Raw genomic sequence first — 15,291 nt, forward strand, 5'->3', positions numbered from 1 at the left:
TTTTGTGCTGGGCTTGGTAGATATAAACAGCAATAAGACATAGTCCCAGTTCCAGAAAATTTATAGTTTAGAAGAGAGGATCAACAATAAATAGAAAAAATAAATGTGACTAAATATGCTTTATATGATAATAGAATTTGAAAAGTGCTTGGAGAACATAAATGACTAACTGCCTTGGCACACAAAATCCATTCAAATTGAAAATAATCAGCCACCTAAATCATATCAAGTTCGGATCACCACTTACTGGTTTCCAGAACTGACGCCACTACTGTTCTTTCTCTTGGCACCTGAAACTGCAGCATCCAGGCCTCAGGCCTGTGACTTCTCCTTCTCTGAGTCCTGGCTCACTCCTAGGTGACCACATCCATGTCTCCTTGTGATGCCAATTCCTGCCTCTAAGTCCAACATTGTCCCCCGAATAGCGACTTCCAGACATTTCACACTGAGCAGACCAACAGCCAAACTCCTGTCCCTACTCCAGCACCCCTGCTTCTCTGCAGCATTCCTACCTAGGAAATTCAGGTGCCTCCTCCCAGTTGCTCAATCCAGAAGCCTTGTGCTTTCCCTGCCTCTTCTATTCTTGTAGCCTGTCCCCTCCAATCAGCAAATCTTCAGTTCCATCCTTTACAAAAGCAAGATGACGGTTCTTATCCAGCCTACTGCACTGGCCCAACAGCACTTCCTCTTCCATTCTTGCTCCTGCAAAGGCTGATCTTAGTACAGCATTCAGGTAATCGTGCCAAAACATTAAGAACCTATGGTGACCTTTGCCTACCTCGAACTCTTGGTTTCCTTTACACTGTCGTATGGCCCACAGGTCCTAAACTGTCTGGCCTTAGACTATTTCTCTGCCTTCCACTCTTTCTACTGTTCTGCTGGCCCCACCTACTTCAGCAACCCCAATCTCTTTCCTGTCTCTCCAACATACCCAGCACGCTCTTTTCTCCCCAGTGGTCTTTTCATGAGCCATTTCCCTGGCATGGAATGTTCTTCCTCCAGATAGCTTCATGGCTCACTCTGTCACCTACACCTCTGCCCAGTTGTCACCATCCTAGCTAAAACAACATGTGCACCCCACTTTGCAACTATTTCTGTGCTTTTTGCTTAAAATTCTGTTACAATAGGCTTTGCCCTCACTTGAATGTCAGCCTCACAAGGCAATGCCCCTTTATGTCTTGCACATTCCTATGGGCTAGATTAATGCTTAACATACAATAGATGTAGAATTCTTATCTATCAAATGAATGAATGGAAAATTATTGTTCTTGTTCAGCTTTCTATCACTGTAACATAATGCCTGAAGCAGCTGACTTTATCAGCAAAGAGGTTTATTTAGCTCACAGTCATAGAAGTTCAATGGCATGTCACTTGCATTGGAGTAGGTTCTGATGAGGACTCCAGGGAGAATGAAAGATGGCTGAGTGTGTTTGGAGAAAGGGTCACATGCTAAGCCAGGAGGCAGAGAGAGCAGGGATCCAGCATTCTCATACAATCTTGTTTGTTCCTCAAATTGCTGGTACCTAGCAGTCTCATGGAACCCAATGACATAAGGGTCCGTCATTAAGCTTGACCTCTTACATATCCATGCCATCTTCTGGTATCACCAATCTGAGGTCCAAATTGCCTACACATCTGCCTTTGGACAGACACAAACTGTATCCACACCATAGCACTATTAGCTTATGCAAAACCTCCCAATTCACAAAGTTGTCACATAAATAATACCTTAAGCTCTCTAACAATTTGTGGAACAGGTTTGTTATCTCCATTTTATAGAGAAGCTGACAGTCTGATGAATATATTTTAAGTCTCTTGCTCAAGGTCACACAGCTATTGGATATAAAGATCAAGCCTTGGTGTTTTGATTTCAAGACCAATTTATCAATCACAATCATAAAGAACTATTAATAACCTATAAGTATCACTCTAGGCATGGCACTGGTAGCATCTCATTTAACATTCACACTAATGCTTTGACATGGGTGCTACTTTGCAAATGAGGAAATAAAGGCACAGCGAAGTGTGGATACCCAAGGTCTCAGAGGTAATATGTAGTAAGATGAGAATCTGGGTGCATGCACCTCAATTTCAGGGACTTCATCTACCCCAAAGCCTCACCTCTGAAATGCCAACTAAAGAACACAATGATCAGATGTCAAGCCTATTCTGCTGTTAGTTTATTTTATGTTTTTAGTACATTTCACAGAACTTTCTTCTTTCTCCTTAAAACAATCAGCTGAAAAGCAAGTTGTAATGGTTGATACATTGTGTCAACGTGAGATGTTTAGAAGTCTAAGGGATTCAGGGGGCAGCCAGGGCCCTCACTTTGTAAACATCCTTGTGGTGCCATTCAAGAGGAGGGTGCAACATAGTGGGAGTACTACACCCACCTGGGGGTGGGGGGAGACAGCCTGCTTACAATATAAGGGAAGAAAAGAGATTTGTTCGCACCCCTTTTATTCTTGGTGCTTTTGCTGTCTTCTGCCACCTTGAACTGTCGCCCCTCACCACGCCACTCATCCTCAAAGCCAGCTGATTGGGGAGTGAAACTCCCACAAACTGTGAGCCAAATAAATCTTTCCTTCCTTAATTTGAGGTGTTGGATATTTTGCTTAGCAAGGAGAGAACAGTAACTAAGACCCAAGTGTATCTTAAAGGCAGTTTACATTGTGTTGTTTTCTGCTTTCCCTCCATCGGTGAGATGTGTGAAGAGTTTGTTTCCGATTAGATGTCATACAGGATTTGGGAAGGGCTGGAGGACTGCCAGTAGCAGCCTTCCTCTTTTGGTGGCTTTGTGCCCTCTGGGGCTGTGTGCATGGGCCAGTTTCCCTCTGAGCGATAGATTCCACCTGCTCCCTCCTTGTCCTGCCACAGGCTTTGTTTCATAAATTCTCACTTCATTTTATCACATAAAATTGTGGAACACTCAATTTCTTTTCCATTCCATTTTTTTTTTCAAAAACAGGAATCTATTTGATTGGATGTGATAGCACGAGGCAGAAATGTGGCAAAATTTTAAATGGTGAGAAATCTATCTCAGCTACCTGAGTTCTGAGAAGCCAATTGTGATTCCTCGACTCACTTTGTATTGAACTATGCAAGCCAGATGAACTAAAAATGCTTCATTGACTTGTCTGTCTGTCTGTCTGCCTGTCTGTCTGTCCCCAAGTCATCCAGGTATTTATGAATGCAACCTATGTTCTGCTCTTTCTGGCTATTCAAATTACTAAAAGTTGTGCATGAAGTTACATAAATAATAGGTGGATACCTTAAAAATCTCAAACCTCTCAGATTTTAAAGAATCAAGCAGTCAAAAGGGGGAAAGAAATCAGGCCTACTGATTGTTCTTGCTGTTTGGGAGCATATATGTTCATATCACTTATCTGGAGATAGATTGGGGACTTCTTGCAGGGGTCTAGTGACATGGGTATTCCCAATGACTGCTACAGAGTGGGTGATTAATATGGTAGGTGCTTAATAAATGAATATATATCACTTTGTCATTTATTGTCTATTTATAGACTTTGTCTCAATATACAGACACACACACACACACACACACACACACACACACACACACGGTTCTGCACTCTTACAGGTAAAACATCTATTTTATTCATCTCTGCGCCTAATACAGAGCCATCCAAGAACGCACAATCATTCAATGATCAAATTGAACTAATACCTGCCCTTGCCTTACCTACCCCCCTCCACCCTACCCTGTCCACCTGGCTCTCAAGCCTAAAATAGTCCCATTCATCAACTCAAATAATTGAAAGGCAGACACCTTGAAGTCATTCACTTGTAGCTCAAAGTTAAATGTTTGCATTTACTCTGGCCATCTCAGAAGTACATTTTGCAACTAGTTCACTGCTCTCCCAGGAGGGAAAAATAACATAAGCTTAATGAATATGGTCAGATGTAGCATGTAGCACATGTCCAACATGCCGTCATGAGCTTAAGTCATAAATATGGTGACTCTGTTTGGGCTGGCAGAATATATTAGAAGTGTTTTATCGGTCACAGCGAAACTTGTTAGATAGAGGGAAAACAATTCAGAAAAATGCAGGAGCTGCCTCTAGTAGCATCTCAAAAAGAGCCCTGGAGAAATACAGATAATCTGCTTGCAATGATTCATCAAGTTGGTCCTTTGTTTCATTAATTTGAGTGTCAAGTGCAACCATACAATAAAGAATTGTCCAGACCCCGATAAGATTCTCCTCTGGCTGCCGCTTTTCCTGCCCTAACAACTGGTTGTATTCATGCCTAGAGCACAAATTGAATAAACTGCGTCAAGGCTGGCAATGTTGGACAGTGTTTCCAATTTTTTGTTTTTCCCTGAAAAGCTGAATCACATGGGTTTCTTACCCTGTCTGGAAAGCCTTGAACTAATATTCATTATTGAGCCAATCATTTTAGCTTTCTTAATACGAAGTATGGAAGGATGCTTCATAAGTTAAAAATAGTTCCTGTTGTATTACCAGTCTAGCAGTAGATTAGAGAAGATTAAAAAAGAATTTTAATGCCTTTTTTGGCCTTGAGAAAGCTCTTATTATGCCCATGGTTCAGTTGTCCTGTTGATCATTTCCTTCTTAATGCAATCTTCAACACTGCACCGCTACAGGTGAAGAGGTAATACATTAAGACAACTATTTTCACTGAGCAATTGCACAAGAAATATGTCTTTAACTAAATTAGACATTTAACAAATGCCATTTGCAATTAAATACATGGGAGAGAATATCCTCAAAATAGACTATTGATGTGTACTACCCAACAATGAACAGTAATTATGTCTTCAATTTGAATCAAAATTCGAATGTGCAATTGTGCACCTTCAGTGCAATAGACCAGCATAAAGAAAGCACTGAAGGCCTTAGAATGCCTATTAAATAAGCTACAAGCTGTTTTATCTCTAATAGACACAAACTCTTTATTGAAATTATAAAGAAGCTATAAATCCAGCGAGCCCCATGGCTGTAGTATGATAAATATTTTCAAGAATTCCATAACCTGTAGACGAACCCTAGGAACCTCAAAGATCAAGTAGAAATACAAATTGCCATCTCTGGAGCAAATACCAAATTAAATAATTTAAATGAAATATTCTCATCTAAAGAATGCATGAAAATAACTAAATTTGAAAAAAAAATAAAGGGGAAGAGAAAAATAGAAAGTTCCAGTTCCAAAACGGGAATGATGTAATATTTTAGGGGAAAAAACTGTGATAGATTTCCCAGGTTGTCAACATAAATGCTACATCTCTAAGTAGACACACTGACATTTGGGAGGTCGACCTGTTTTCAGCAAAAATCACAACCCAGGAATCTTAGTTTCCAGATAATCAAATGGCCATCGCAGGAAGGATACAGCTGGGCTTGCCTCTCTTTTTGCATGATGACTTCATAAAAGATTTTCTTAAAAGAGAAGTAGAGGAGGAAAAAAAAAAAAAAAAACCAGAAAACACTCGAACCCTTAAGTGGATCCATTGGCACAATGAACTCTCTCGCCCCTGAAATTTCACTCTGCCAAAAAGGATTATTATTTGGGGGCGGGGAGGGGGATGGCGAGGTCTTTAGGACCCAGCAGGCGGCGGCAGGCGGCAGCGGTGTAGATCGCTGAGAGACTCCGAGGGTCCGGCTCAGTTTTAATTCTGGCTCTAATCTCTGCCACAGCGGCGCTTCCCGGGTCCCGCGGCTCCCGCGCCCGCTGCGCGGTGGCCGGCGGCTGGGCGACCGTGAGAGCCACCGCCGCCCCCTCACCCACCATGGAAACCCTGCGCAGAAAAGTGGCCCCGGAAGCGCGTGCCTGAGGATTCCGCACAAAAGAGGTGCCCAAAATGAAGACCCTGGTGGTGAGTCAGTGGGTGCAACTCCGCCGGACGCGGCGAGCACCCCCGGGCTCAGCGGCCCCGGGGAGCACCGGGGAGCCCCTGGGGGTGCCTAACCCTGAGCCTCGAGGTCGCCCGCTACAAAGGGACAACTTTTCACCTGCTCCGCGTCCCCTCGCTGCCCCAGCTCTGCCTGGCTCAGGATCCGGGCTGGGCGTTCGGGTTGCATAGGCTTCTACATCCCCAGCGGGAGCCCCGGGGGCCGAGGGGACAGGCGGGCGGGGGGGGGGGGGGGCGCTGGCAGACTGCTGGAGAAAAGGGTGCCCCCAAAGCAACAGCCTGGCTAACAGAGAGGGGAGGAGGGGCACCTCTGCAGACTTTCCAGGTTTCCTTATTGCATTGCAAACTTGAGAGGCTCCTCAAGCTAGAGCCCGGAGGGCAGCGGAGAGGGCGCGCGAGGGCTGCGCTTCCAGCGGCGCAGCTGGGCAGAGCCGAGTCCCCAAGTGCGCGCCCACCCCTGCCCTCGGCGGGGCGCGCTCGCCAGTCCCCAGCGCCTAGGCATCGCGCGCCCCCCGCCCTCTCCCGCGCGATCCGGGGTGCGGCGGCCGTGGGCAGCGCGGCGCGGGGAGTCTCTCCTTGTGGACGCGCGGGACCGCCCGAGCCACCGCCGTGGCCGGGGACCTGAGCGCCGCGCCCGTGTCCCCACCGCCGCAGGCGCGCTCCTACGCGTCCGGCTCAGCCGCTCTCCTGTGCTCCCGCCCGCCCGCAGCGCCATGGTCTGGCAGTGTGTTTAGCGCTCACCACCATGTGCACCAGCTTGTTGCTCGTGTACAGCAGCCTCGGCGGCCAGAAGGAGCGGCCCGCGCCACCGCAAGCCCCGGAGCCCGCGACCGGCAGCGCGCAGCCCGCGGCGGACAGCAGCGCCCAGCCGCGCCTCGCAGCCCCGGCCGCGCCGCGGCCGCTGGACGGGTACCTCGGCGTGGCCGACCACCAGGTGACAGCCCGGGCCCCGCGCACCTGCGCCTCCCCCTTCCCCGCCGGGAGCGCGTGAGTAGTGCCGCGCGCGGGCTGGAAAGGGGGAGTGGACTGGCTGCGGTTGGGCATGGGGGCGGGAGGGGACAGAAATTTCCACTTGGAAGGGATTCCCGTTGGAGAGGGGTGCAAAGTTTTCAAGGAATAGGCACGAAGCGAGGGGACCCCCGAAGCCCAATTCCCTAACAGCAACCGGCCCTGAAACTGGCGTCCTCTAAGCCCCAGAATCGCCGCTGAGGAAGGTTAGGGTCCGGTTGCAGAAGCCTAGGCTTTGGCCGCCAAGACGCGCCCCGGAGGCTGGAAAGCCGAGATAGCGCCGGCCCCGGCCCCGCGGTTCTCCGACCCGGAGCGGGAAAGTGAGGCGCGGCGGGCCGGGCCCCGCGCTGTCCCGGCCTCCGGGCTCTGCCTGATGGCCCTGGGCTGAATTCCCTGGGCCCCGGCAGCGGCGCTCAGGCGGGCGCAGAAGGCTGGAGGCGCAGACTGGCTTCCTTTGGCTTGAAAGGGTGTTTTCCTCTGCCTTCCGGGAAGCAACCGTGTGGCTTGGCTAATAATTAATAAGATGAATTTTTAAAAAATTGAGTCTCCTTTCCCTAGGAATAGTATATCCCTGGTTTCAGTGTGTGAAGCCTCTGGGAGAATCCTAATCAGGTTTCCTGATTCTGAAGATATTTTAGTACAGTTTAAATGTATCCTTCATTATTTGAAGCTGCTAATATGCTTTTATTAAAACACACTTCCACCCTGTATCTGCTTTGTGAAGCAGAGGATTTCTTGAGCTCCCCCAATTCTTTGACTTTTCATTTTACTAAATTTTTTGGTTGTGGATGAAAGTAGTATTTTGCAGATTCTCCTTGTGTGTGAAAAGACCACTCTTGGAAAGCATGAAAAAGACAAACTTTTTTTTTAAAAAGTGGCAATCAAAATGTTACCACTCACTGTGCAGTGTACAATGCTAGGATTTGGGGAGGTACCAAAGATTTCAAGACAGCCCTTTGAGACCTCTGAATGCCTGGGGAGTGGGGAGGTGGAAGCAAGACATGGGGAAATGGGTAGAGATAGATAAACTGATAGATACAGTATAGAAAATGCTACTTATAAACAGTGAAAACAAGGTGCAGAGAGGAAAAAGACGATAACCCCGGGGTAGCAAGGAAAGTTTCCTTGAAAAGATGGAACTTGTTTTCCTACAAACCCGGAAGACTTCAGGGAAACAGAAGGGAGGGGACGATTTTGATTGGGGCATGAATTTGGTGCTAGGGCGATGGGGTGGTAGATACTCACAATATCGAAGCAGGGGGCCAAAGGTCATACAATTACAACTACAGTTTTCTTTCTTACTGACAGTTGTTGATTGATTACATTGGATCTGCATGTGCAAGGAACCAATAAAGGCTAAAGTTCTAGGGAAGTATAGAAATTTGGCTATGGATGGATGTGGTGTTTATGCATAACTGGTGTCTTATAACACACTGAACTTGTGAATTTCCCTGGCTATTGTTTAGTGGAAATGGCTAACACTTGGGAAGCTGTGATTAATAGGGGTGCCAAAAGATCAATTTACTGGAAGCGCCAATCTGCTTTTGGGAAGATACTCTTAAAATATTTCCTTCAAATATTGTTTTGTTGGACAGACACCAGCTAGAATATTGATCATTTAAGACAAGGCAAAATGACCTTGAGTTCATTTTCAAAATAATGTTCATTTGTACAGATACGTTTGATTCCATTTTCAGTGTATTAGTGCCTTGAATAATTGAAATTAGGAAACAGCCCTTCCCTATTTTAGAGGAAATGTTGAAATTGTACATGAAAAATTGAAGTAATCTGTAGTAAAAGCATTTTATAAACTATGAAGTACTATGTGAATGATAAATACTACATGAAAGTCCTTGGAATTCTTGTTTACACATAAAATCTTAGGATCTTCTTTGCAGATAATTATCAATATGAGTGAAGTTCCTTCATACACACAATAATCAACATCTCACAAAATTTCATCCCTGCCCCAAACCAAAAAGCAAATGCTACAGATCTTGAAAGTTGTACCTTCGGGCAACATCCAATACCATCCTGCAGAACTAAACTTCTGTAAACTTCAGATAAAAATGCAGTCTGACCCTCTTTGCTGCTGCTAGGCAGCTGGCAAGAAACTGGGCAGTCCATTTCTGATGGTCATCAAAGGGTGCATTGTGACTGTTTACAATCCAAAAGCTGCTATTTAATTAGGCTTTATTTAAAATCTTATATAGTTTTCCTTAGAGGTAGAAATCATTTGTTAAAATATTTTAGAAACCCTCCCCCTCCATTAACACAGAAGAAGTTAAGAAATAAAGGCTTTTCTATTCTTATTATATCACCAGATGATGTGCAGATTGTTTTTTTTTTTTCTCTCTCTCTGTCTCTCTCTCTCTCTGTGTCTCTGATCAGGCCTGAGAAAAATTATAGGGTATGCTCAATGTGATGACCACGAAGCCATATGCTGCTGCATATTGAATCAGAATTCCAACAGACTTTTTATTTGCCACTGAGTTACAGAATCTGGAGAGAGTTACAGATACTATTTAGGAAACTGTTCACATCTCCATTGCCAGAGGTCCTGAAGACTGCTAAATATATACTGTTTATGTTCAGTTACGTGATGATATTAACATAACTCCAAGATGAAATTCAACAGGTGGTCCTAATCCCCAGCACCTAAATTTCACAAATTACAGCCCTTGTGTGCAGCAAGGGTCTTGTCTTCTACGACTGCAGACTAAATCACTTTGAGATAAAATCAGTCTGTTGCAAGGTACACTGCAAGTCAAGTCAGTGATGAGCAGTGTGTGTTGAAGCCTCCAGTATCCCTTTTGGTGGTCACGTGCCCCACTTTGGCTTTCACAGTGAATGTGAGTTACACTTGTGATTCCAGTGTGCCTAAACCTATGCAGAGTTCTTGTGATAATTAAGCCATCCTACAGCCCTCTTCCCAGGTCTCACCCACAAATGATCTCTGAACTCATTTCCATCTCAGTGCCTACCTGTCCCTGCAGCCACTGCCTTCTGTCCTCACACACTTGGCCCCCATTTTTCTTTTCTTTTTTTTTGCGAAACCGGGGATTGAACTCAGACCCTTGCACTTGCCAGGGAAGTGCTTATTCTACTGAGCAATCTCCCTGGCCCAAGCCCCGATTTTGAAAGCCATTGATTTCTAACCAGATGGGTCAGACACTAATGAAGAAACCAGTTCTCATGGCTATGGAAAATGTCTGCACTTAGAACTGCAGCTTAATGTGAGAACCAACACACACACACACACACACACACACACACACACACACACCCCGAGTCAAGCAACCTTTGTAGGGAATCAACATGTCTTGGGAAAGAGAGGAAGGGGCTGTTGAGTGCAGTTCAGCTTCCAGTCTGGATCTGGGGAATATAGATAAAGTTGTTTTCCATCTGTTGGACCTTGTGAAATGAAACTATGATCAGATTCCCATTTGCAGTGGACAGACCCTTATCACAGAAGGCCCACGGTCACCCGGGCTGCCCTTTTCTGGGGTGGCTGATGAGCAGACAGTGAGTGATCCTGAGCAGCTATCTCCTCACTTCAGAAGTAGCCCCCAGTGATGGATTCTACCCACACCAGTGACATGCTTGTTCTTGGTTCTTTCCTTACTTAGGCACTCAGTTATTCAGACAAATCAAAGCTGCTTTGTAGTAATAATAGTACTATTACTATGGATTTGTCAATGTCCAGTGGATATCAGTCAAGTCAATGCAAGAACTGAAAAATAATCCAGAGGCAAAATAAAAGGGAGATTCCCAATAACTATTTTGAAATTGTATTCATTCTTTAGAAAAGGATATGCACTCCTGCAAGTTTCCACTGCATGCTTGTTATACCCTATTTGATGACATTTGAGTAATCCAGTGAGTGATAAGTCATTTGGCTGTCAAGGAAATCCAAGGAGAACTCATTTTCAGTCCTCAAGTGCTATAAAATATAATCTGCCAATGGTAATAAAATCCTGTTAAGACAAAGTGGGAGGCAAAAGGAATCTTGACATGAGCTACTTTTTTGTGAATAAGGAGTTGCAAACATTCGGTTACTTCTAACACTGTCTATCCACTCTTTTTTTTTTCCTGGATAGCTCTTCCCATGAGGTCTTTTGTATGGTTCATTCTGGTTGTTCTGTGCTTAGATTACATGTCAACTCATGAATCAATTTTTTAGTTCTCTCCTTAATCATTCTCTGTCTTATTCACCTGGTTTATTTTCCTCTTTTCTATACAACGATATCTGAAATAATCTTTGAGTTTATTTGCCTGTTGTCTGCCTTCCCTCAACTAGAATCTAAAGGCTACATCAGTGAAGTCTGTTTTTGTTCCAGGACCTAGACTAGCACGTGACACTTAGTGGGTACACAAGAAATATTTTTTGAAAGAAAGAAGAGCGTGAAGTTGGAGAGAAGCATAGAGCTACTCCACCTTGTATAGGGTTCTTTCTCCACAAAAAAAAAAAAAAAAAAAAAATTAGTTCAATTCAAAGGCCCGATGATGTCTTCCTCTTCCTAGAATTTCTTTGCCAAGAAACAGCAGTAATAATAATAGGAGAGAGAAAGGGGAGGGAATGGTTGAAAACATCAGAATCCTTACTACATTTCCCTGAGCTTTTCCTTAACTCTTGTGCACACTAAAGTTGGAGAATCACTGAAATGTTTTAGTAAATGTTTAGATAGATGGTTTATAATTCATTTGGAAGTTTTTGGACTAATGGTAGCCCTTAGTAAGCATCTACTGAAGGCTAACAGTTTTGCAATTGGGTCTCAATTCTAGAGAAAAAACGTGGGCTCTATCCTCAAAGAAACGTGGATCTACTTAGAGAAAAAAGACAAAGCAAGAAAAGTTTAATAATGAAACGAGTGCTGAAAAATAACGAGATCCAGGAAACAATAAATCAAGGCACTGACACTAACAAGGAGACATATTTCTGTGGTCTTTTTCCCAGTATGAATTGAGTTCAATACTATCATTACTTTAAAATTTGTAAAAGGTTTTAAACTAGCATTCCATTAATATTTTAGCTCCACGTGTGTGTGTGACATCCAATTAATAGCTAGTAAACAGCTAGGATATCAAAGTGGGTTGGTTTTTATTTTCAAAATATTAAGTTCCCTTATGATTTTCCTTTGGTGTGACATGGGATCTCCTGGAATCTTATAGGGGACTAATCTGGTTTAATTTTCCCTGTCATACATGTTAACCTTCATGTGTAAGCTAAACCCCATAATTTGTTCTATGATAAATGTGAACATGTTTGTCACTACACTGAATATTTGCAATCAGATCTGACCCAGAAACATGACACCTGTTCCATAACCTCTAGGGTCAAGTGATAGAGCAGTATAATTCCTGTCCTGCAGATATTAGGATAAAGGGACATTAAAGATGAAAAGACTTTTTTAAGGTATTTGGTTGTTACAGGGTCTCACTACACAGCTCAGACTCATAGTGATCCTCCTGTTTTCAGCCTTCCCATTGCCGGGATTAGAGTGTACACCACCACACCTGGTCACAGAGGCCAGTTCAATGCACCCAGGGGTGGGGCCGGTGAAAAAGGACTTTGACAAGTTAAAACACTTCATCAATCAATAAGTATTGATTCTTATTATATACACTTTCAGAAGCTGGGTAGGATCTTGGGTTATAGAAAAATAATGAATAAGTACCTCTTAATATTATTACCTACCTTTGACTTAGATCTACAGGATAAATTCCCCTGGCAATCAGTGAATTCATGAGCAAATAATTGCTAAAACTGGGGAGTAGGGGAGGGTCGTTTATGAGATGTACTCACATCTTTTGTCTTAAATGCTTCATCCAGGCCTGAGACAAATAAATACATTTATTGCACGCTGTATTCAATATAATTTCCCCAAGAAAAATTACAGAGAGGCATGTCCTCAGCTTAGACAGCCTATCCACAGGGAGGCCTTCCCTGACATGTAACCCAAGTTGGATCTGAGCTGTACATTTTGTCTCCATAGCTGAAATCCCATGATAATACTTATTCCAGCTTATTGTTATTTCTTGTCTAAAATAGTCTGTCTTTCTTCTAGACAGGCAGCTTTTGGAGGCTGGGGATTTTTTTTACCCTCTCTCTATTTTTTCATTGTATTCCTAGGATTTACCATAATGCCTGAGTTTTCAATAAATATTTGTCAAATGAATTAGTATTATCTATATAAGGATTTCAAATTTCTTCAAAAAGAAGCCTACCTCAAGAATTTCTGACCATGTAAAGTTACTGGAAAGGAATAGCTACACATCATAAATATCAATTTCTCCTGCCACAATTTGTAGTTCTATAACTAATTCATTTCTACCTTCTCGCTCTAATCAGATTTCTTAAAACATACGCAGAATTTCTGAGCTACATGAGAAACTTAAAAATCATCAAAAGGAATTCACAAGCGGTCGTGGGATTCGCCCAAGGTCATGGGTTAGTGGCGGATCTGGGAATAAAACATGAGTCTCTGAGGTGAGTGTCATTAGCATAGGCAAAATTCAATGCCAGTAGCTTCTAAGTAGTGACTCAACATTATTTGGACAGAATTTATTAAAATGAAGAGCTTAGGCCTTCCCAGTTATTGGAAAGAAATAAATATTTAAACATCTTATTATTCTGAAATGAATATGAGAATATGCCTCTAGACAGTTAGAAAGAGACTTCCACCAATGACTAACTTTACAATGCCGCTGAAAGGGGAGTGAAAAGGCATGAGACTAATGTAATTGGAACAATTTGCAAATCAAAGTAGGTATTGCCTTTAAAAAGTCCATCAAGTCAAAGGGGTGTCATGTTTAATTATTTCAGAAAATGTCATGACCAGACTACTCATTTAGCCAAATTACCTTCTCCATGGTGGAGAAGAAAACATAACCAGGAGACTCCAGGAACCAAGTGTGGGAAGATCTGCCCTTCTCAGACAACACTGGCTCCCCCTCAGTTCTGTGATGGAATATTTACTGAGAATTACTCCTGCCCACTAAGAAGCCATCTTGCCTATGGGAGAGAATATTAACCTTAACAAATGTAGCCAAGAGGGAAATGGAAACACTACATTTTCTTTTCATACTTAAGGACTTATCTGTGGAGTTCCTGGGAATTCATAGCATGGGGAACTACTCTGACATCTGAAATGCACCTAAATAACTATCTTTATAAAGAAGCATATTCTGGAAAATAATTGCACACTTGGAACGCTCACACTGGCTGGACTTCAGGCACTGTCACACTCCTACTCAGAGATCATATTGCAGTCCTTGAGTGCTTCCACTGTGGCTTCTGGTTACCTAGAGGAGGAGGGTCTGCAGGCCCACCTGGACCTCACCTCCCACTTCTCTCATTAGGGAAGGTTCTAGGGCCCTGGGAGCCCGGTTTTCTGTCTCACATGTACTTCTTTTTCTTTCTTTTGCAAGAACTAATTCACTGAAAGCCACCCAGGTCAAGCATCTTCTAAAGTTTTTACAGTGATAGCCTCCATGCAGAATAGATCCGACATTTTCTTAGACCACTCCTGCATCAGTGAACCAAGCACACTGGCTGGCCACCTGTGTTAGACATGGACTAGACGCCAAGAGACAAAAGATTTAATCTCTGCCTGTGAAGAAAACAGTAAGGAAATGAATATGGCCATGTGTCACTTAACATTTGGGAGACATTCTAAGAAATGCATCACTAAACCATTTTGGCATCACACAAACATTGTGTGTTCTTAAACCTATGTGACTCTGACATCACTTTGTTGTAAAATCTAATGAAACCACCATCATATATGTGGTCTGTTGTTGACCAAATATTATTTTTTTCCATAATTTTATTGAGAAACAAATAGCCATGAGACAGTTTCAAACCAAATTGGTAGGACAGTCTCAATAATTAACACATTGCATGCATTCTTCCTAGTGGTTAATTGCTGTACAAGATGCAGACATGATATCCTGTTTACAAACACCATTAGAACAAATCACTCTTCATTAAGAGAATGTAACTATATATCTATCTTAACCACTTTGAATACACAGACACAAAATGGACATTCATCTGTATCCCGTTTTTGTTTAGTTCCGTTATTTGAATATTATAGGTGTGTTAAATCAGCAAAATATTCTAAAAGAGTCCAGTAGCCCATAATAGTATGGGTCTTCCACTTCACTGGCAATGTCAGAAATTGTTGACTTGAGTCCCCTATAGCTCAACATAACAGTATGGCTTTTCTTCTTATAGTTCGTTTTTATACTTTTCTGCTGGATGGTTAAGACCAAGGTAAAGCAGGACTTATGCAACAAAAGTTGTAGCTTTTGGGTCTGATAAGGTCAGTGAAATCCCCTCAGGATTTATCCTGAGATCCTGTACCTCAGATTGTAGAACCTTTGTC

At 43.2% G+C, this 15,291-nt stretch overlaps 1 protein-coding gene across 1 annotated transcript in view; it reads left to right on the plus strand.

Moving 5' to 3' along the window:
* Positions 1-5,798: 5,798 nt before the first annotated feature.
* St6galnac5 (ST6 N-acetylgalactosaminide alpha-2,6-sialyltransferase 5) overlaps positions 5,799-15,291 on the plus strand; it is a 188,551-nt gene continuing 179,058 nt past the window's right edge. The window contains exons 1-2 of the mRNA XM_004643162.2: positions 5,799-5,857; positions 6,603-6,827. Coding sequence (XP_004643219.1) covers positions 5,843-5,857; positions 6,603-6,827 — 240 coding nt within the window. The 5' untranslated portion in view covers positions 5,799-5,842. The remainder of the gene's footprint in view (positions 5,858-6,602; positions 6,828-15,291) is intronic.

The sequence above is a fragment of the Octodon degus genome, unplaced genomic scaffold (assembly GCF_000260255.1).
Source record: "Octodon degus isolate 3935 unplaced genomic scaffold, OctDeg1.0 scaffold00167, whole genome shotgun sequence".
NCBI classification, from domain to species: Eukaryota; Metazoa; Chordata; class Mammalia; order Rodentia; family Octodontidae; genus Octodon; species Octodon degus.